Source organism: Ceratotherium simum, chromosome 21, assembly GCF_057802395.1.
Source record: "Ceratotherium simum simum isolate JZ-2026a chromosome 21, ASM5780239v1, whole genome shotgun sequence".
Taxonomy (NCBI): domain Eukaryota; kingdom Metazoa; phylum Chordata; class Mammalia; order Perissodactyla; family Rhinocerotidae; genus Ceratotherium; species Ceratotherium simum.
The window spans coordinates 31,755,142-31,778,068 of record NC_141920.1 but is presented as its reverse complement, the minus strand read 5'-3'; the positions used below and the strand labels follow the sequence as shown (position 1 = coordinate 31,778,068).

Genomic DNA, 22,927 nt, shown 5'->3' with positions numbered 1-22,927 from the left:
AGCTTTTGGCCACATCCTCATGGGCAGGCGGCACCACTGACCCCAGGGAGGGATGGGAGCTGGAGGAAGTGTGTATGTGCCCACATCCATCCCATTCCAGCAGTGGAGGCCCTTCTCAGAGCCCACACCCTTCCCTCTGAGAGACTGAATATACAAAGGACAGTGGCCAGACCATATATGACAATAGAACTCTCGCAGTAACCAGCCTGAAAGCCAAACCACAACCTCTGCAGCAGTTGGCCCAGCATGATCAGGACTTGGTGTGCTAGCTTCTTCCCAATCCCCAACCACTCTTCCCTCTCTTCCAACTCAGGACCAACCAAAGAAAGCCAAATATGTTCCCCAAACAATCACAGAAGATGCCCCCCTTCTAGTCAGGCCCCCTCCAGCGTCCCAGGCAAACAACCTCCAATCACAGCACACCTGGAGCCTCTCTTCCTTTTTCACCATAAATTTTTCCCACTCCCTGCCTGCTTTGAGTCCCTCCCTGCCAAATGCAAGTGATGGTGGATGACTCTCTTGCAAGCTCTGAAAGAACAGCCTCTGTTCGTTCTCATTTGGATGATCTTGGTTTATTTCCATATCTCCAGGAAGTCTGGACACAAACTGAACATACTCATGAAACCAACATCCAAATCAATGCCCCCCAGAACACCCCTTTCTGGCTCTATCCCTCCCAGGGTAACCATGCTGACCTCCAATGCCATAGGTCAATTTTGCTTATTTCTGTACTTTTTCTATGAATAGAATCATCCAGTGAGCACTTTTTTGTGTGTAGGGACTTCTTTTGCTCAACATCATGTCTGTGAGATTTATCCATTGTTACATCTAGCAATATTTTCACTCATACTCATTGCTGTATACTAGTATTCTACTGTTTGATGATACCACAACTTACGTATCCATTCTACTGTGCACAGACATTTAGGTGGATTCCAGTTTGGGGCTATTATGAACAGTGCAATTAGAAACATTGTGCACACATCTTGGTAGACATAAGCTCTTGTTTCTGTCCTGTACATGCCCACAAGTGAAATTGCTGTGTCTTAGGTTGGCATGTGTTCAGCTTTAGTAGATACTGCCAATTTTACAACATGGTGTTTTTTTGTTTCTTTTTTTAATTGATGTCATAATAGTTTATAATACAACAGGGTTTTACCAACTTACATTCTGCCCAGAGTTAGTTTCAGTTGCTCTATATTTTTGTCAACACTTAATTTTGTCAGACGCTTTCATTTTAACCTTTCTGGTGGATGTCTTTGTAAATTTTTTTTTTTTAATGTAGTAATTGTTGCTATTTTTTCTTTAATTTTATTTATTTATTTTTTTCCCCCAAAGCCCCAGTAGATAGTTGTACGTCATAGCTGCACATCCTCCTAGTTGCTGTATGTGCAGCTTCAGCATGGCCGGAGAAGCGGTGCGTCAGTGCGTGCCTGGGATCCGAACCCAGGCTGCCAGCAGCGGAGCACGCGCACTTAACCGCTAAGCCACGGGGCCGGCCCTCTTTGTAAATTTATACTTAGTATTTTTCTTATTCCCTATAGGCTCTAAGTGTTACTGTTTTTTTGGATTTGGTTGTTATAATTATTAAGAGTATATAACTGATCAAAATAACACTTGTCCTTCTCCCCCACCCTCATTCATGCTTCTGGAACACTCCTTTAGACCACTCACAATTGTATTGGAGCCAATGGAAGGGAGCTCTTGGGGTGGAGTCTTTGCTTTATTATTCTGTCTTTCCAAGGCCTATCCCAGTACTCTGCACACAGTAGGTGCAAAATAAATATTTGTTGTATAAATACATGAAAGACTGATATGAAAGCCTATTTGTCTCTGCCACACTTGGTGGGCCATCCTCAGCCACTGGAGGGTACGCAGGTGTCTTACTCATTTTAGGCCTTAGACTTGGCACAGGAGAACCTTTAATAAACAATGTCTGCTAAACCAAACTGGCCTCTGGAGGCCTGGCATTTTAGGCTTGTGCCACACAGCCTCAGGCCATTGAGCCTGGGCACACACAGGATGATGATAGTCATATTGTTACAACATCCCTGAGACTATATTAATTATATATTGCACATTATCACACTATTATAGCAGGTGGCAGATCTTGGCACACTGGGCAGAGATGTGTTGGTGTGAAATCTCACTGTAAATGGGGTCCCAGGGTCTGGACACCCAGTTAGCTGTGGGTCATGGGCATACAGAGCATTCAGCTCTGGGACTCAGAGGTCAGAGTTTTCCCTTGCATTGTCTGCTCTGGTCCTTCCTCCCTCCCAGTCTTGCAGACCAGCTGTTAATTGGGTCATAATGGTTCCCCTTTCATAGGGTCCTTGTGAGGATTAAATGAGTAAATATATGTAAAGTGATTAGCCCAGCGCCTGGCACACAGCAAAGTATGGGGTAAATGGTAGTAGTCCTCATTGCTGCTGTTAACAGCAGCAGCAGCAGGAGTGAAGAATGCTGGGTGACCATGTCCAGCACCAGGTGTGACCCTCAGGGCCCTGGGTTACAGGGAAAAGAACAGAAAGGTGAGCATAGGGGGAGCATGTGATTTTCATCCATGGAGAGCTATCTTCCAGCACAGGGACCCTGGACGCTACTTTCCCTGGAGGTGGGGGTGGGGGTGGTTCCTTGGCCATCAGCTTCTTGATAGTTCATTGGTGGAAGGCAAGGGATCTCAAGGCCTGAACAACTCCATTCCTAGGAGACTCCTGCAAGAGCAGGAGACATGCTGTGGAGTTTGCATCTGGCCCAGAATGGGAATTTCTGTCTGCTAGAAGGGCTCTGTCAGAGCCTAGAGGAGGCCTCAGGTGCAGCGTGGCAAACTGCCACTGGACACACCCATCAGTTGTCACCTGGGACAGGGGAGTAGCCAGACCCTCCAAGGAGCTTGTCAATGGAGGAACCCCTCTGGTCCCCTCCTCCTAAGAGGGGGATCCAGTGTTGTTCACACTTGGAATTGGTTCAAGAGGGATGTCACCCACAGAGGCCAAGAAACCAAGAGGGGAATGCCTCATTGTTACCTAAAGCTGCCTTGGGAGAAAGGGGCTTTGCCACAAAATCCTCCTGACTCAAGTCTGTCCCTTTGCTTTCTGAACCCTTCACCCTCTGACTTATGAAAGGAACCTGTACGGAAAAAGGGGAATTGGGCAGGGATGAACAAGACTAGCCGTAAGTCCATAATTACTGAAGCCAGGTGATAAGCACATAGGGGGTTATTATTCTATTTTCTCTATTTTTGTGTGTATTTGAAAATTTTCCATAATAAAAGATGTTTCTTAAAAGAAGCTATGAATAATTCAAGACCTGAAAGGGTAAAGGGCATCTTTCTGATCTTTGATTAGAAATTCCCCTAAATCCTATTAAATCTGAGAGCAAGGGAAATAAGGTGAGAGTCTGGCTTCAGTAGGTCATCAAGCAGGATCCGCAGGGGTTTCCCAGGGCGAGAGAAGCAGTAGTGGCTCTTGGGCTTCGAGGGAAATGTTTCAGCAGGAGAGAGAAGGTGGAGAGGGATTTATATGCAGGTACCTTGGCTACTGGTGAGTCTGCCCTACTGCTTAGGATGGCCCTGGGCCCTTTGGCCCCACCTCAGCCTTTACCCCCAGGTGAAGTGTGCTTTCCTAAGTCTCCAAGTATAGGTGGCTGGGCCCACCACTGGGGGTAGAGGTCCTCCCTCCCTTCCATCGGGTTCTGGCCTCCACATCATCCGGGCCATGGCAGTGAGGGTAATCTGCCTGGGTTTCCCTCCTACACCCACCCTCCTGCAGCTGAAAGCCACACTCCAAACCCAGGACTCCTGAGATCTGACACATCTTATCAACTACCCCAAGCTCTCTGCTGGCCACAGGCCTCAATACACTAGCTAATTCCCAATCCTGCTTCAAGTTGTCATTTTAGAGGCCTTCGGATTGACAACAGCCAAAATAGGGATGCTGTTCAATGCAGGCCAAGTCAGGGCTTCTGGGCAGCATAATTTGAGAAGTGCCAGGGGCCGGCCCCGTGGCATAGCAGTTAAGTGCGTGCGCTTCGCTGCTGGCGACCTGGGTTTGGATCCCGGGCGCGCACCAATGTACCGCTTGTCAGGCCATGCTGTGGCAGCGTCCCATGTAAAGTAGAGGAAGATGGGCACAGATGTTAGCCCAGGGCCAGTCTTCCTCAGCAAAAAGAGGAGGATTGGCATGGATGTTAGCTCAGGGCTGATCTTCCTCACAAAAAAAAAAAAAAAAGTGCCAGGTAGGTCCCTGAATGCTTCCTACACACCTTACCCAAAGGTATCTCCCACGTGGCTGGTCAATGTGCTTGAAATCCCATCATTTAAGTAGCATTCTTTGGGGCTACACATTGCTTTCTTGAGAAACTGTTTTTCCAAAGCTACCCCGGGAGGGGGACACATTAAAACTAATCCCTGTGCACGAATTGTTCACTGACCTGGGTACGTGGGAGGCAGGGAGGAACAGAGGGCTGGTTAAGAGCAAGGCTGATGGGCAGTGGTGCAGTCAGCTTGGGTAGGGACCACTCCTGGTTTCAGGGTGCAGGTCGTTGGGTTTGGAGTGAGGGTTGAAGAGAAGCTCAGAGCTAGAAGCAGAGGTCATTAGGTCGCTGAAATCCCCTAGGGCAGTGCAAAGAAAGGCTGTAGCAGCCAAAGCAGGGTGCAGAGCCCTGCAGACTGACAATGTCGGGGTTGGCCATAGCAACCTCTACCCCTGGTGTCTCCCCAGGGCTCCAGTCCCTGTCCCTTGTAGAGCCCAGAAATGGAGGTAGCTCCTGAGGCTCCTGTTCCTGCCCTTTGTCCAGCTATGACTGCCTGAAAAGAACCCACAAGGATACCCCCAATCCATCTGGCTGCTGGGGGCACCCCAGCCCCCACCCTACGCAGCTGCCCCAGTGGACATGCCTCCCTCCCCACTCCCCAACAATTCCCCAGTGCACAGGATAAACTAAGGGGCAAATATAAAAGAGGGGAGGCAGTAGGGTCTGGGTCTGCCTCTAAAAGTGCTCCAGTCCCTCCACATTTGAACAGTGATAATAATCACACGTGTCCCACCCTTAGTAAACACCAGGAACCATTCTAAGATTTATATAGATAAACTCATTTAATCCTCACAACACTAGGAATTATACATATATATAATTTTGCTATTCATCCCCATTTTACAGGTGAGAAAACTGAGGCACAGAGAGGTTAACACCTTGTCCAAGAGCACAGAGCTAGTGAGAGGCAGAGCAGGATGCAGCCTAGGCCACCCTACACTGCAGAGTCGCGCCCTTACCCACTGGGTACTCTGCCTCTTATGCCCTCATCTCTACCAGGCTGGGCAGGGGAGAGGTGGGGGAAGCATTTAGTGGCCACCCACTCTGGGCCAGGCACTTGACAAACACCCGCATGCTTCAGTCTCAGAAGAACCCAGTGAAGGATGAGCCATGATACTCACTGTCCATGTGGGGAAGCAAGACCAGAGAAGTCTGATCATCTGCCAAGGCCACCCAGCCCAGGAAGGGGTGGAGCTGAAATCCAAACCTTGGCCTGAGCTCTTTCCCACAGGTGCCCCCTTCCCAACCACCCTATGGAGCTGAAGAGAATGGAGACCAGGAGGGAGGGAAAGAGGAGATGGGGGTGAGAAGGTTGGAGAGGGCTCTGGAGGCAGTCCTCAGGCCTAGTAGCTGCCTCAGGTTTCCCAGGGGTCCACAGGAATCTCTGGACCTCCTCCCACCCTTGCCTGCCAGGGGAGGGGCACCAGAGGTGGGCACCATAACAGTTGCGTCCCTGGAGACTGGCCACCTTGCTGCTCCTGGGGCAATGGCCTTAGGCTGAGCTGCTGCAGGCTGGAGCGAGGTCCTGTGGGTCCCCACCCACACATCTGCTGTTGGCTGCAAGCGTCCAGGGCAGGATGGGGGCATTGCCGACCCCCTGTGCTCTCCAGCAGCACTTCCTGATCCATGGACTTGGGCAAACAGGGATAAAGCCTGGACGGAGGCACCTCCTCCAGGGGACAAGCACAACAACCCGGACTGCCAAGTGGGCAAGGTTTGGAGCGCACCAGGCAGCCCAGGGTCCAGAAAACCAAGGATGGTGAGGAAGTCGCACAGGGCAGGAGCTGGGACAGAAATACTGCCTCCCAGGACTCAGTCCAGCCAGCCGTGGGTCGGCCTTCCGCCAGGCCTGCGGCCCCCTGGTTGCCCTCTGACTCAGGCCCTGCCAGCCCTGCAAAAGGGACAAGGTGGGCAGGACAGCCTGGCTCCATGGCTCAGGCTAGATGTACCGTGGGGAAGGGAGCAGACACAGGCGGAAAGGGCCCAGGGGGCTTCACTGGAGCAGGCGCCGCCGGTACAGAGCAGCCAGGAGCGCGGCTAGAAGCGCCCCGGCTGCGGCCACCCCGAGCCACCGAGCCCTAGGGACCGTCCAGTTGCACAGCGTCACCTCATCCTCCCGGAGCTGCAGGGCAGCGCGTGGCCCAGGGCTGCCCTCCAGCAGGTCGGCGTTGGGGCCCTCGGCCACGTGCATCCTGATGGAGTCCACTGACCCTGACTCATACTCGTTCTCCTCTGGGGCATTGGCAGGCCTCACGCCCAAAGAGTCGCTGCAGCTGATGGCAAGGTCCTCAGAGCAGATCGACAATGGCTGGTTGTCTATCTGGGATACGAGCCTGCCGGGCTTGCTCAGCTCCAGACCTGAGCCCCAGCTGTTGGAGCTGCCTCCAGCAGCGGCTACGCCTGTGGGCGCTGGAGTCTCCTGGGAAAGAAAGGAGGGGCCAGAAGGGATTGGGGTTGGCGAGGGGGCAAACCCAGGTTGGGTGGCCCCATTCCCAGGCCAGGGCATGAACTAGCACCCCAGCCCCCCAATTCCCAGCCCATAGTGCCTGTGAGGCCACCGTCTCTTGAGGACTCAACCCACTGATGGTACAGGAGGGTGTGGGGGAGGAAGAAACCAAGGCCCCGCAGCAGCATCAGTGGTGACCTCCTCTAGGGCAGCCCTCTCTCTACTCACCGGCCTGCCTGTGAGCTCACCCCCACCCTGGGGCCCTTGGTCACGTGTGGCCCCATCCTACTTGGACATTTTGCCTGGGCTTGAGGGCCGTGGAGAGGCCACGGGGTCAGAGGCCTGGCCATGCGCTCAAAGGGCCCCATGGACTTGGTTCCTCCAGGCAGACAGCAGCAGTAGGGTTAGACATGCAGGCTCAGAGGGGCAGCTGTGGGGGCTGCTGGGTCAGAGCGGCTGCTCCAGGCTGAATGGGCTGGGAGTGCAGTCTGTAAAACTCTGGTCGTGGAAGGGCAGGCATGACCTAGATATCCATGGAAGGTCATGGATACCCCGGTGATGAAGAGCAAGGCATCAAGACAGACAGGCCATCCTCCTCGACCCCTCACTGTTTCCTTATCTGCAAAATGGCATTGCTAAGCTTAACAGGGTGAGCTCTAAGTGGGGTAATGCTCGTGACTAGCAGGGATGGCCCACTATGCTGACCCTCCTGAGGCATCCACACTTAAGAGCTCCAATGATTATTATTACTCTAAAGGATGTGGTGTGGGGTCTGGAGGAGCCTGGGTCTCAGCTGTCCATATACCCTCAATAAGAAGCCCTGGACCAGCCCAGGCTGGAGACAGAAGGGAGAATGGAAAGGGTTCAAGGACAGTGCTGGGGGAAGGGGCCTGGATCACTGCTTGGAGGGGCGAGAACTCACTTCCTCAGGTCTGTGGCTGCTCCTGATGGTGGGCGCTGTATTGGCAGGCACCTTGCTGGGCATCATGCGGTCAGGCGCCAAACCAGTAGGCACTTTGGGTGGCACTGTGCCAGCACGTGTTGAGTTGATGGGCAATTTGGATGGTGTTTGACTGGTGAGCACATTAGTGGGCATTGTACCAGGGGGCTTTGAGCTGGTGGGCAACTTGGAAGGCACTGTGCTGGCAAATGCTGGCTTCGTGGGCACCTTGGAGGGTGCTGTGCTGGCGGTCATAGAGTTGGTGGGCACTCCTGCCCCACTGGAGCAGATGGTAACCTCAGCCTGGTCACCAGCATCCCCTGCAGAGGCCAAGCCAGTAGAGGAGGGGGAGGTGCCAGTAGACGGAGCTAACACTGGGGGTCCAGGCAAGCGGCTTGCCCTGGGGGTGGAACGGGCCAGAGGCTGGAAGGAGACAGTTGGAGACAGAGGCCCACGGAGTGATGTGAGGCTGGAGACCATGCCTGCAGCTGGTGAAACAGAAGGGGAAACAAACCCACCTAAAGTCACAGGCGCCCTGGGATCAGAGGGCTGGAGAAGGGTCCCTCTGCCGCAGCTCACGTCCCTCCTGCATCCAGGCCTCCCAACCTCCTACCCATGGAGGAGTCTCCACAATCCTTTTGGTCACTGATCCTAGGTCCAAAGGCTCAACGGCTGCAGACACATCCTTGGTCTCATCTATCCTCAGTCTTTGACCTGTAGCCCCGAGTCTGTTCTCTCACAAGAGTGCAATGGTCCCTCCCTAACAGTGTCTAGGAGCTTGAAGATCATTATTAATTATCCTCTCTGCTTTTTCTTCTCCTGCTGGGGACACCTCCCTTTCCTCTTGTGTCCGCCTTTTCCATCTTCTCCTGAGCCTGGTAGAATCCTGGATGCTCCTCCCACCACCACCTTTCCTCCCCCGCCACCAGCAGGAGCCATCCGGGACCAGGGCAAGGGGCAGCAGGATGGCTCAAGCAGAAGAGCTCACACCAGTCATGTGGCACCAGAGGTGGGCTTGCGGGGGATGCAGGTATAAAGCCACCCTTGGGAGGAGGGCCTGAACTGGGCGAAGCAGGAGGAAGCTGGTGGTGATAGTCCATAAAGGCAGTTATATCAGGGTTCCCCATGAAACTGTGAGAACACACGTGCCAGGCCCTACAGCTGACAAAGGCCAGGAGTGATTCTGATGTGCCTCTCATCCCAAATCTAACACCACAGAACCTCGTGGGACCTGTGTCTATGCACGTACTGAAATCGAAGTGCCCTTTGTCTCCCTGGTCCACGGCAGTATTTCCTGAAACATGTTCCATGGCAATCTGACACTGCAAAGTGCAAATGGGTGCATGGTGCAGAGTTTTGGGGTGACAGGAGAGTCAGGCACTAAGATGGCTTCTCTGAGCCTTTAACTGCTCATGTGCCTTGTGGCTGTCCCAGGGGCACTGAGGCCTGGCCAGGCACCAGTAATATTTGGAACACAGTTGGGAATTATCAGTGCAGAGAGACACCAGCCTGGGAGGTCAGAGGGAATAGCTTTATATTTCCAAGGGGGAGCACTGAGGTCTGGTATGGGGGTCCAGGCCCCTGGCTGATGAAGACCATACTTCCTCTGGGGGCTGAGAAGTTTCAGTGATTCACAGGGAGCTAGAGACCCCTTGGGATAGGATAGTGCCTACAGGCTCCCCTGCCAACAGCTGGCCCAGCCCTGTACTCTCCCTCCTGCACTGTCCTCCGGGTCCTGGTGGGTCCCTACAGAGTCCCTTCAGTAGAGTGCAGAATGCAGAAGCGGCACTAATTCTCTATCCCTATGTGTATTCATGCCCTTCATGATGTGACTTTGTCAGTCCTCTCATCTAGGGTTGGAGTCTGTTTCCCTATGCCTCGGCTCTGGGCTGACCTTGTGACTTGCTTTGGCCCTCAGAATGAGGCAGGAGGAAGACTGTACCAGTTTTGAGCCTATGCCCCAGGAGCCCCACCCCCTCTCAGAACTCTGCTCAGCTGCCATGAAATGGGCTTGTCTGCTGCAGGATGAGAGACTCATGGAAGAGAACCAAGGTGCCCCAGCCAACAGCCACAAGCAGAGCTTATGTGTACACTGCTCTGTATACAAGGAGGAAATCAGCCAAAATCAGAACTGCCCAGCTGAGCCAGCCCAAATTGCTGACCCACAGAGTCATGAGCTAAATAAATAGTCGTATTTTAAGCTACAAAATTTTGGAAGTGTTTGTTACACAGCAAATGCTAACCAATACACCCTCTAAGGAATTGGGTTGCTCCCTGGGGTGAACTCCCTTTATTCCCACCCTTGCGTTCTAGGAGTCCAAGGAAGCCAGAGGGGCAACTCTAATCCTTACCTTCACTGGGAGGTCAGAGAGGCCCTATAACTCCAGAGTCCACACATACCTGCTGTGTGGGTACCGTCCAGTTCTGTGTCCTGCTCCTGGGGTCCACTGGAGGTCAGAGGCCTGGGGGCCGCCATGTCAGAGGAGGGCTCCAGGGGGCCACCTGGCCTCCTCAGGACAGCCCCAGAGCTGGGTATCTGTGTGGCTTTCCTTGAACTCTGCAAGAGGGAAAATGTGAATAAGGCAGTTGCTTCTCCCAGGAGCTGGCAAAGGGCAGCTTCTGCTCATGGGGCGGTTCCTACAGGCCTCAGCCCATGCCATGGAGCACATGAACCAAGGAAGCCCCTGCCTCGGCTTACATCATTGCCAGACCCTTTGTCTACAGGTGACCTTGAACCCACCTAGTAGAAAACACACACACCATCCCATGGGGAGTTCCCATCCATCTGTCTGGCCCTATAGAAAGGTCTCCCTCTCTGTGGCCACCGCACAAACACCCTTCTTGAGCTTCAAGTCCACAATTTGGTGTCTCCTGGGCACCCCACTGCCCGCTTATCATATCTAAATAGAATTGGTCATCTTTCCCCCAAACTTGACTTTATTGGCAATAACTACAGCTCTACTATCCCCCCTACCCCAGCACCTCCTGCTTCCTCACTCCCCCTCATCTGGTCATCCCTTGGTCCCTTGACCCAGCTCAACATCTCACATGATCATTGCAAAGACCTCAAAACTGTGACCTCACAGCTGGTTGATGACAGAGGGCTGGGGGCTGCCACAGGGTAAAGCCCTCGTTGGCAGTCTAGGAGCCGGTCTGGGGTAGATCCCTACTAGGGGAGCCCGGAGGTTCTGAGCAGAGATTAGGCATGATTTGTTGGGGGAAAGGAGAGGGCTTCCAGAAGGCTGCGTGAGCAGAAGTGGCAGATAGAACACAAAAGCAGGGAGCCCAAGGTCGATTGTGAGGACGCACCTCTTCCTGGTACTCCGGTGGCTGGGTGTCCTGGACAGGCATGGGGTAACTTGGCTCCTCCTCTCTGCAGCCATTGGCGGGGGTGCTGGGGGCCACGGCGGGTATGGAGGGCCCTGGAACCTCAGCAGGAACTGACGGTGGCTCCAGTGGGGCTGCAGGGCGGTTCGAGGTCCCTGGAGGACAAATATATAGCAATGTCAAGGAGGAATCAGGGTTGCTCCCAATGACAGGAGAGGCCTGGGTGTTCTTGGACCCACAGGTCCATGGCTATCAGCTCCCCACAGCTCCAAAAGGTGTCTTGATGTGGGATGCACTCCTCAGAGGAGACAAGCTTCACTGAGTGGGAGGGAGAGAGGAATTGGGGAGGACAAGGAGAGGCAGGAGTGGGGCAGGAGCGTGTGGGGCACCTCATGGGCCAGACTGGGTCAGCAGTCACCACTTCTCTGTCCCCAGGCATTCTGGGACCCAGTGGCTTTCTCCTCCTTGTGGGTGGCTGTCACCACCAACTGACCCCTGACCTGATGCTGCCTCCTCAGCCCCTCCCCTTTACCCCACCCCAGGCCCCCCCCCACAAATGAAGAGACACATTAGGAGGAAGGATAGGAGTAGGGAACGGAAAGGAAGGGAAAAAAAGGCAAACATGCGGATATTCTAAGGCTGTAAATCTGAGCAGGGTCTCAGGAGTTGCCTCTAGTCTGAAATATAAATAAGGCTGGCTTGAGTTTTCTTCCTGTCTTGGCCCCTCAGACCTGATGTCATCAAATCCCCTCTGGACACTTGGCAGGGAGCATTGAGAAGGAGCTGGGGAGTAACTGGGCCGCTGGGGGTGGGCAACCAAGAAGGTTCTAAGGGAAACCAGGGGGAGGCGAAGAGATGTGCGGAAAGGAAGGAAGGAACCCAAGAAGGAGAAAGAGAAGGCAGTGAAGAGAGGGGAGGAGAAGAGAGGAGTGGAGAGAGGGAAGGTGAGCTGAGAGAGAAGAGATGGGAGGAAGTGAGAAAGGGGTCAGTCAGAAAGGAGCCAAACGTCACAGCCACAGAAACTAGACGAAGCTCCATTTGCTGAGCACATGGGAGGTGCCCAGCGCCAGCTAAGCACTCAACATGCCACCGCCCCATGGTATCCACCGCAGCCCTACGACCTAGATGTTGCCATTAGCCCCATTTTACAGAGGAGAAGACTGAGGCTCAGGAAAATTAAGAGACTTGGCTAAAAGGACACAGCTAATAAGTGGCCTGGGATCTACACCCAGGCTTGTCCACTGCCCAGGAGTGATGGGAGGGAAAGTGACAGAGGTGACAGGGGTAAGGGGACAGGCAGAGCGGAGGCCAGGGGAATCAGAGAGGGGGTTCCAGGAGGAGGGCCGGGGCAGGAGGCTCACGGGGCAGGCTGCTATGGTAGACCCGGGCCACTTCATCAGCGAGACCAGACAGCTCACAGGCCCTCAGGGCCTCAATGAAGGAATGCACCCAGCCATTCCGCCGCCGAAGGCTGTTGAAGAGCTCCAAGAGGGTGTCCTGGTTCCCCCAGCGCTCATAGGTGGCCCGCAGTCGGTCCTGGAAGACAGGAAGACACACCCCACTGCCCGGCTCAAGCCAGACGGCCCTGCCTCCTTCCCCACTCAGCTTCCCCCACAGCTGCAGAGGGGTGCCCCGGAGAAAGCACGAGAGAGGCAGCCATCTGAAACTGGGTCGCAGTGCAGGACAAGGCCAGGGCTGAGCCTAAGTTTCAAGGTAGCTACCAGGAAACAGGCTCTTACTGTGTCCTAGGCTCTGCGCTCAGGACTTTGTGTGAATTATCTTATTTAACGCTATTATTACCCCACTCTACTGAGGAGAAAACTGAGGCTTAGCACATACAAACAACAACGAGAGAGTAGAAAACATTTACTGCAGAACGAGGGGACCAGGTATCATTACAAACCCCAAAATAGAAGAGGGAGGAGCCAAACCCCATCAGCCACAGACCTGAGCACTACTGGGATCTGCGTGGAGGAAGCAGAGAGCCGTGAGGTTCGATCTGAGAACTGCTAAAACTGAGCGGGGGTCTGGCCCACTTCACTAGGGGCCCACAGCAAGTTCTGAGGGGCTAGCGCAGTCTGGCTCTCATGAACTCTCAAAACGGGGTCCCATAACAAGGAGAATGGAATCAAAACTGAGCAGGAACAAGGACAAGAAAGATGAAGAAAAAGAAGGTTCTGATAAAAGTGGGCAAGGGGACCGGAGCCCGGAAATCTCAGAGAGCCAGCGCCATGTTTTTGAGCACTACACCAAAATGACACCAGAGGGAGCTCAGGGAAGCTGGAAAGGTCACCCTGAACCACACTTCATTCCAAAAGTTAGAAAATTGTCAAGGAGAGGGAGAAGGAAGGAGTTGGCCCTGGCTTGGGTAATGCTCTGAAGTCCATAGCCCTGCCTCCAGTCAGTGGCTGGCTGTCACGCCCTGGCTCACCTGGTCACTTGCTGTGAGGCAGGACAGGTAAGGCAGAATCTCCAGAACATGGATATTGCGAAAAGTGCTGTGATGGTGGCGGATATACTGAAAAGTCTTGTCCTCGGCAAATGTCATTTCTGTCCAGGTTCTGAAGTGACAGAGGGCTCTGGCCCGTGACGGGTGGATGGACTGCGAGAGAGGAAAAAAGATGAAAGAAAACAGCCCACACATGGCAACGGGGTTGGGCATGGAGTTGGAGAAAAGGCAATTCTTTCTTTCTCAACTCTTGGGAACTTTTGCTTTTGTCTTTAATCATCCTATTTTATAACTGCCTGAGTCCCAGAGGCCCTCTGTGAATTTGCTTACAAACAAATTGAGGAGCCAAAAATAATCAGATCCAGAAGATCCAGGGCCCATTTCTGCCCTGCAGTTTGGTCAGGGTTGGGGAGGGCTCTGGCTTCCCCCGCATCCTCCCCAGGTCTGTGTGTGCCCTAGCCAAAGACAACAAGAGGGCTCCACCTAGAAGGGCTGCTTCTTTGGGGTATACTGGAAGAAAAAGAAGATGACACCCAACATGATAATAACAGGATCCATCCTAATTTAAAGGTGAATAAAACGAAGTACCAACAAATTAAGGGGGCTTGCTAGTTAGTGGAAGAGCAAAGAACGGAGGTCTTCCAGATCCAGGATCATGTTCTTTGCAGAGCACGACCGCAGGTCCACTCTTAAAGCTTGCTATATACATGTTCTTAGGGCAGGAGGCTGAGTTCCACTCACTGTGTGAGCCGGGGCAAGTTACCAGTCTTTTCCAGGCTTTTCCTCACCCATAAAATGGCTCAGGGAGCTTGTTTTGACAATACAGTAGTTCAGCCTTATAAGCTTGAAATTTCAAAGTGCCTCGAATACAGGCCATCGCTGCTGGTTGCTTATGTAGCACTTACCACAATCTGCGATTATAGATGTGTTTGTTTCCTTGTTTCTTATTTGCCTCTCTCACTGGGGAGAGCTGCAGGGAATAAGACAGACAAGACCTCTGCCATCATCCAATTTATATTCTATTGGGGTGGGACAGATAACAAATCAGTAAACATATACATAAACAAGAATCCCAGATAGTAATCAAGGTCTACGGCCATGCTGAGGCCGCGTCCCACGTACAGCGACTGGAAGGATGTGCAGCTATGGCATACAACTATCTACTGGGGCTTTGGGGGAAAAAATAAATAAATAAAATTAAAAAAAAAAAAAAGGTTATAAAGAAACCAAAGCAGGGTAATGAGACAGAGCCCCTGGAGAAGGGCGTGCTGCTTGAACTGGGATGGTCAGGGAAACCTTTCTGCATTGGCAACATTTGAGCTGAGCTGTTCCTGGCTGTGAGAAGATCGGTGTTTCAGGAAGAGGCCACAGCAAGCGAGAAGTCCTACGGTGGAAATGAACTTGATATGTTTAAAGGTTAGAAAACAGGTCAGTGTGGTGGAGGTCTAGAAAGCTAGGGGGAGGGGTAGACATCAAGGTTAAGGAGGTTGGGAGGGGCCACTCACGTAGGGTGTTATAGGAAAGGACTTTGGTTTTATTTGGAGTACAAAAGAAAGCCATTGGAGGGATCTGAGCAGGGAAGGGAGAGGATTTGACTTATGTTAAAGACTTCTCTGGAGGCTGTAAGGACCCTGGACTGTGGAGGGGCCAGATGGAAGCAGGGAGACAAGTCAGGAGGCCAGGGCAGGGGACACACGACAGGTACAGGTACGGCTGAGATGGTAACCATGGCGAGAGGTGGTTGGATTCCTGGCATTTTGTGGATGTGGAGGTGAGGGAGAGAGAAGAATCAAGGGTGACTCCTCAGGCACTGGGTGGATGGTTGGTCCAAAGAATCTAGCAGAGGAGCAGTGGCACAGAGGGGACTCCAGAGTTCCATTTTGAACAAGTGAAGCTTGAGATGCTATTGGATGCCCCAGTGGGTTTTCAGGAAAGGAAGGGGCGGCAGAGGAGAGAGTGCCAGGCTGGAGTAGAAACATGGGTGTCAGGCTTGGGTGAAACCCCTAGGAGACAGTGCTGCAGAGCAGAGAGTGCCCAAAAGCTGCTGAGGCCACCAATCCCTCACCACATGGGAAATGGGGCAGCAGTCCTGTCTACCAGCATCACAGCCTCACATTGCATGACCCACTTTGCCAACCACCAGGAATGTATCGCAACATCCCTAATGGGGCAACTGCTAATGACAGAGGTCAGGAGGATGGTGGGGGCAGGGGTCCTTTGAGACTTCAGATGAGCAAAGAACAACTCTGTGGTGGCTAATAGACCCTTTTATCCTTCCCCCCATGGCATCCAGGGAGGTACCAAGAGAGAGTCGAGTGATACATTCTTCTGCATCCTAGCCTCAGCCCGTAAGGCACAGAATTTGGGGGGTATGGGGGTATGATGCGGTCCAACCAAAAAGAAAGGAAGCCCGGAGCTGTTCACATTTATTGAGGGTCCACTATAAGCAGGCACATCCTAAGTTTCTTTCACTTAATCCTTGGCACAATCCCATGAGAGGAGAAGTGATGCCACGTTGCACAGCTGACCAGTGGCCCTGACAGGACTTGGAACCCAGGACTTGCTGCCTCGTTGAGGCTCACCATACACACTGCAGGGCATAGACGCCCCTGCAGCAAGTATGAGTCACACAGCACCTGGCTTCAAGCCCTGGGAGGGGCCAAGGCCACTGCCTGGGTGAGGGTGCCCTTCAGAGGATGCAACATTTATTCCTTTCTCTCTCGTGGGAAATGGAAATCTTTCAGACAGGGCAGGACACTCTAACCCTGCCCGCCGCGGTTCCAAGGTCGCTGACTGTTCTTCCAGACGTTTTTGAGGCTCCACAGTATCCATACGGAGAACGTTGTTTTTGTTTTCCAATGTTTTCCTAGCACCGCCGTCGCGTCTCCGAGATGGCTGGCAGAGTGTTTTGGACCGACGCGGCAAGGAGAGTTTCCCACCTGACCGCCCCAGAGGCTCTGAGCGCGCTCCAGAAAGAAATACCCACCCCCGCGGGCGGGGCGAGGCCCCACAACCTCGGCTCCGATTCCTGGATTCCTGGGCCCGACCCAGCTTCGCGGAGGGCGGGGAGGCTGTTCTTCCGAGCAGGTGTCACCACCGAGAACTGTCAAGACCCAGAGGAAGGCGGCAGCTCCCGACCCCCAGGCGCGGCCGCGGCCCCAGAGGTTTGCGCACCCCGGCTAGGCCTCGCCCGGGGTCACCCTGGGCCTGCGGGCGGCTGGAGGAGCCCAGCAGCCGACGCCAGTCTCCTGGCCTAACCTCGCTGTATCCGGAGCAGAAGCCTCGCGCCACCCACCTCCCGACCCCGGTACCGGATGCTGCGCGTGGAGCCCTCGCTGCCTCAAGCCCCGTGTGCCTTAGGTCCCACTCTTCCCCAGCCCCTCCCGCCCTGCCCCCTCCCCGGCCCGCGCGCGCCCACACCACGTGCGCCCCGGCGGACTCCAAGTACCCCTCGGCTCCTGCCGCCACGGGCCACCTCCACCTCCCCGAAAGGCGTCCGTGCGCCCTGAGCCCAGAAGACCGAGCGCCCGGGGCGGCCAGCTTACCTCGGGTAGCCACGACCCGGCGACCGACCGCCGCTGACAGCCCGGAACCCTCCCCCACAGGGAGGGCGGGGTCGGGTCGGGGCCGCGCCGCGCGGCCATTGGCCAGGCGGCGGGGGCGGGGCTCGCGGCCCGCAGGAGCCTTGCGGCGCCCGGCGCTCGGCGGTGGTTTGAGAGCCTGGCCTCGCGGGACGGGCGCTCGGGATAGACCTGGGTTCCTGCGGGGGCACGGAGGAGCAGATTATTTTCTTTCCTTGTTTTGTCTCGAGCAACTTCCAGGGGAAGTCCAGGGTCTGGCTAGAAACCGAGTGGGCGGCCGATCTCGGAGTCGACGGCCACCTCGGTCTCCGCGCTTCCTACGCGAAGCAACCCCTCCTCCGCGGAGTAGTTTGAGGGAGTGAAGATCTTTATGTCGTTCGCTCCTGGGCGCCCAGGGCCTGGCACACAGTTAGTGCTCAGTAAACCTCGGGTGTCAAGCAAAGTGCACAGGGGCGCGAGTGCCCAGCCAGGCGAGGCACATGCTGGGCCTGAAGAAGCAGGATCGGGGCGGGGTAGGGGTGGGCCGGGTAAGTGGTGCGGGGCAGGGGCGCCAAGGTTGACTCGCCAGGCACGCTGGCTGTGGGCCCGGAGTGCTGTGTGGGAAAGGCCTCTCCACCTAAGGCAAGGGTCTGGGGCCAGTACCTCCCTGCACTGCTTGCCAACAGCCTCACCATTCCTCTGGGGCAGAGGTCAGCAATTACTGAGCGCTCACTATGTTCCAGGTACAGGCTTAAAGTCTTATATCTTAGGACCCATTAAATACTCTCACAATAACCAGGTAGAGGTTTATTTTTCCCGTTTTCAAGAGAGGTTAAAAAATTTGGGAAAATGGCAGTTCTTACTAAAGTTACATATATGCCAACCCTATCACCCAGCAACCACTCCTGAGTATGTGTCCACCTAGAAACACACACAATAGATAATGTTCATAGTGGCTTTATTTACAACAGGCAAACTCTGGAAACAACCAAATGTCCATCAGCAGGAGAATGGAGAAACAAACTGTGGTGTGCTGACACCATGGAATAGCATACAGCAGTGAAAAAGAACAAACTATTGATACACACAACATGGAAGAATCTTACCAGGATGAATGGGCACCATGACTAACCAAGCCAAGCACAAACAGTACCTGCTGTCTGTCCCCAGTTACAAGGTAAGATTCAAACACAGGCAAACCTCATCTACATAAATAGAAATCATTTCACTGGTTACCTCTGGGTGTTGAGGGGTGGGGTAGAAGGGAGCCTTCTAGGGGGATGGAAATGTTCTATATCTTGATGTGAGTGGTGGGTACATGGGCTTGGGCATATGTAAAAATGCATCAGCTTACACTTAAAATTGTTACCAAAAAAATTGTTACACTTTATACTGCAACTTAAAAAGGAAGAAAGAAAGACAAATGAGGGGTTAAGAGATTTGGCAGAGATCACGTGCAAATGCCTGAGTACATACCTGTCTCCAAATCCAGCACTCCCAAACCAAATTGCAGGAAGATGCCTGAACTCTTTTCATGTGAGATTTTATTACTTTACTTGGTAACCCTGTGGCTATTTCACAATGTTCAGCATTTACAAAATATTAATATCACACCTGAACTCAACTAACCATAGGTTAGTTGGCCAGCTCTGTCTTGTTTAGCCAAGACAGGGTGAATGTTGATTGGTTCAAGAATTACTCCTGCCTGCTACCTACCCCAAATCCAGTGACCTCATATCTAATTCTTGCAGGAAGAACATTGGGAGTGTAGCGACTGGCTTCCAAATGCAGTTGTCACCCCTGTCTTTGCTGGAACTCGAAGGGTATTAAAAAAATACAGCTTCCTCAAAAACACAATACTTTCTTAGTCCATTTGGGCTGCTCTAACAAAAATACCATAGACTGGATGGCTTAAACAACAAACATTTATTTCTTGGTTCTGAAGGTTGGGAAGTCCAAGATCAAGGTGCCTGCAGATTCCATGTCTGATAAGGACCACTTCCTGGTTCATAGACGCAGTCTTCTCACTGTACCTCATATGGTGGAAGGAGCAGGGGAGCTCTTTCAGGTCTCATTTTAAAAAGCACTAATTCGGGGCCGGCCTGGTGGCGCAAGTGGTTAAGTGTGCACAATCCGCTGCGGCGGCCCGGGGTTCGCCAGTTTGGATCCTGGGAGCGCACTGACGCACTGCTTGGCAAGCCATGCTGTGGCAGCGTCCCATATAAAGTGGAGGAAGATGGGCACGGATGTTAGCCCAGGGCCAGTCTTCCTCGGCAAAAAAAAAAAAAAAAAGAGGAGGATTGGCAGATATTAGCACAGGGCTGATCTCCTCACAAAAAAAAATAATAAAATAAAAATAAAATGAAATAAAAAAGCACTAATTCCATTCTTGAGGGCTTCACCCTTATGATCTAATCACCTCCCAAAGACCTCACCTCCAAATACCATCACATTAGGGATTAGGTTTCAATATAGGAATTGCGGGGGTGCATAAACATTCAGTCTATAGCAGATATCAACCAGTAGGATGGCTATTATAAAACAAACAAACAGAAAGTGTTGGCAAGGACATGAAGAAATTGGAACCCTTGTACATTGCTGGTGGGAATGTGAAATGGTGCAGCTGCTGTGGAAAACAGTATGGCGGTTCCTCAAAAAATTAAAAATAGAATTACTATATGATCCAACAATTCCACTTCTGGATACATACCCAAAGAAATGAAAGCAGGGACTCGAACAGATATCTGTACACCCGTCTTCATAGCAGCATTATTCACAATAGCCAAAAGGTAGAAGCAACCCAGATGTCTATTGATGAATGAATGGATAAACAAAATGTGGTATATTCATACAATAGAATACATTATTCAGCCTTAAAAAGGAAGGAAATTCTAACAAATGCTATAACATGGATGAACTCTGAAGACATCATGCTAAGTGAAATAAGCCAGTCACAAAAGGACAAATATTGTATGATTCCACTTCTATGAGGTATCTAGAGTAGTCAGATTCATAGAGACAGAAGGTAGAATGCTGGTTGCCAGGAGCTGGGGGCAATGGAGAATGGAGAGTTAGTGTCTACTGGATAGAGAGTTTCAGTTGGGGAAGATGAAAAAGTTCTGGAGATGGATGGTGGGGAAGGATGCACAACAATGTGAATGTACTTAATGCCACAGAACTGTACACTTAAAAATGGTTAAAACCGTAAATTTTATGTATATTTTGCCACAGTAAAAATCCTGGCCTCGGTGATTTCCTGCCACCTTTGTCAGGGAACCAAAGGAGGACACAACATCACATCTATAGTATTCTTGCTAAAACTCACAATTGGAGGCAAATCATGAAGAAACATCTAACAAATCCCAAATGAAGGACATTCAATAGCTGTCCTGTCCAATATAGCAGCCACTTGCCACATGTAGCTATTTTAATTAAAATTAAATAAAATGTAAAATTCAGTTCCTCAGCCTACAAACCACATTCCAAATGCTATTTTCATGTGGCTAATGGCTGTCATATTGGACAGCACAGATATAGATTTTATAATTTTCTATCATCCCAGAAAGTTCTACTGGACAGTTAAAGTTATATTGGACAGCACTGAACTGCAGAATAACTCTTCAAAAATGTCAAGGCCATGAAAGACAAGGAAAGACTGAGGAACTGTTCCAGATTAAAAGAGAATAAAGAGAGGTGACAACTGAAAGCAACATGGCACCGTGGGTTGGACCTGAAATAGAAAAAGAACATCAGGGGCCGGCCCCGTGGCGTAGCAGTTAAGAGCGCACGCTCCGCTGCTGGTGGCCCAGGGTTCAGATCCCGGACGCGCACTGACGCACCGCTTGTCAAGCCATGCTGTGGCGGCGCCCCATATAAAAAAGTAGAGGAAGACGGGCACAGATGTTAGCTCAGGGCCAGTCTTCCTCAGCAAAAAGAGGAGGACTGGCACGGATGTTAGCTCAGGGCTCATCTTCCTCACAAAGAAAAAAGAATAAAGAAAAAGAACAACAGTTGGACAAATGATGAAATCTTACTAAGGGCTTTTGGATTAGTTAATAATTTGTATCAGGGTTAGTTTTCTGGTTTTGATCATTGTACTGTGGTTATATAAGATGTAAACATTTGTATTATTTTTGCAACTGTTTTGTAAGTCTGAAATTATTTCAAGATGAAAATTAAAAAGTAAACTAAAATTTAAAAATCATCTTTTGACCCTTTCTGGCTATTTATATTATTTTATCTTTTATTGTTGATTGCATTCTGCCCTATTTCATGAGTAGAATTCATTGATCATTGTCCATTTACTAGTGAAAGGTGAGTCTAGAAAGTGATCTGTGCCCCAGCACCCCCCCCCCCCAGTGAAGGCCTCGGAACCACCCCCCCCACCCCGTAAAGCTCATCCCGGGGCAGGTGGCCCATATCCCCAGGCCAGTGCTCTACAGAGGGCTGTGGCTCACATGTAATGACTCAGCAACCACCAGCTCACGTTTCCCCCCAGAGAGTCAAGTCAGGCCCAAAGATAGTGCCAGAGGGCCCCAAAAAGGGACATGTTCTCAGTCTGAGTCCCTTCAGGGAACTCTCCAACACTGAAAAACAAAATATAATCCCTACCTTTACAACCTCATTTCAAATAAGTTTTTAAACTGTTATTCTTTAAATTATTTTATTTTTTCATACTGTCAATTTTTTTGGAGGGGGGGAGGAAGATTAGAGCCTGAGCTAACATCTGTGCCCACCTTCCTCTACTTTTTTTATATGTGGGACACCGCCACAGCATGGCTTGATAAGTGGTGCATAGGTCCGCACCTGGGATCCGAACCTGCGTAGCCTGGGCTGCCGAAGCAGAGTGCGGGAACTTAACCACTATGCCACTGGGCTGGTCCCCACACCATCAATTTTATTACAAAAAAGTTATATATGTTCAATAAAGCTGGGGAAAAATTAATATATGCATATATAGTTAATATGGGGAAAAACAGAAATGTTTGATGAAGAAAACCAAAATCTGTACTCATAATGCCACCACCCAAAGGTAACCACTGGTGACACTCTGGTGTCTTTTCTTCTAGTATTTTCTTTTCTATACTACAAGGTATCTGAATCCTCTGGCTTCCTGAGGTCACCCTTGCCTTGATCAGCCGCGTGAGATGGGTCAAGCCATGATCTGGGACGTAACAGGGACTGGTATGAGCCCACCTTACCTCTTAGTGGTCTCAGGAGAAGGAGGGGGAGCTTGGTCTAGGGCAGCTCCTGGGTCAGGCCCTGCTGCAGCAGGCTTCTCCAGGGCTGTCCAGCCCCTGTGGTCAGCATGGCCTCCTCCTTGGCCTCAGAGCATTGTGTTGCTGGTCACCTGCCTCAGGGGCTGCCATCCTGCCCTTCCTTACTGAGAACCACTGACATAGGTGGCTTGGCAGCAGACGTTTACTTGAGGTTTGGGGGTGAAGACAGGGAAATGAGTGCATGAGCAGGGCATGCCTTTAAAGTTAAATATCAGAGTTCCTAAAATTCATGGGCCTCCCCCAATGCAGGAGGCTTCTCCCTGGCCACATCCCTCCGTGGCCTCAGCTTCCTGCCACACTGCTGGTGCCCTGCTTGATTTCAGCCCCTCTTACTATCTCTTGTCCTAGGTCCCCTCCCCCAGGATCTGGAGTTCAGTGCAGAAAAAAGAAACTACCACAGGTGTTTTGTGCATGGAAGGCTTTTGTTTCGTGAAGCATAATTTACATTCAGTGAAATACATCAATCTTAAGTGTGCAACTTGATTAATTTTTATCCAAGTAAATACCTGTGTGACCAGCACCTAGATCAAGATCTAGAATATTTCCATCTCCCGAGAAAGTTCCTTTGTACTCCTTCTTTATCAATCTCCACCTCCAATCTTTATTCTGATT

At 51.7% G+C, this 22,927-nt stretch overlaps 1 protein-coding gene across 4 annotated transcripts; it reads right to left on the bottom strand.

Moving 5' to 3' along the window:
• Window positions 1–364: 364 nt before the first annotated feature.
• MAVS (mitochondrial antiviral signaling protein) lies at window positions 365–17,069 on the bottom strand. 4 transcript variants are annotated; one of them, XM_087445550.1, is made up of 8 exons: window positions 17,022–17,055; window positions 14,382–14,446; window positions 13,459–13,629; window positions 12,389–12,563; window positions 11,010–11,182; window positions 10,101–10,257; window positions 7,683–8,188; window positions 4,874–6,733 (listed from the first exon to the last, which is right to left on the bottom strand). In XM_087445550.1, exons 3-8 carry the CDS (start codon window positions 13,573–13,575, stop codon window positions 6,308–6,310), a joined length of 1,554 nt encoding a protein of 517 aa, XP_087301676.1. In that variant the 5' UTR covers window positions 13,576–13,629; window positions 14,382–14,446; window positions 17,022–17,055; the 3' UTR covers window positions 4,874–6,307. The 4 variants fall into 4 exon arrangements, with proteins under 4 accessions (XP_087301679.1, XP_087301676.1, XP_087301677.1 ...); XM_087445551.1 differs by lacking the exon at window positions 14,382–14,446 and having other exon boundaries at window positions 17,022–17,069; XM_087445552.1 differs by lacking the exon at window positions 17,022–17,055 and having other exon boundaries at window positions 14,382–16,235.
• Between the last annotated feature and the right edge of the window lie 5,858 nt (window positions 17,070–22,927).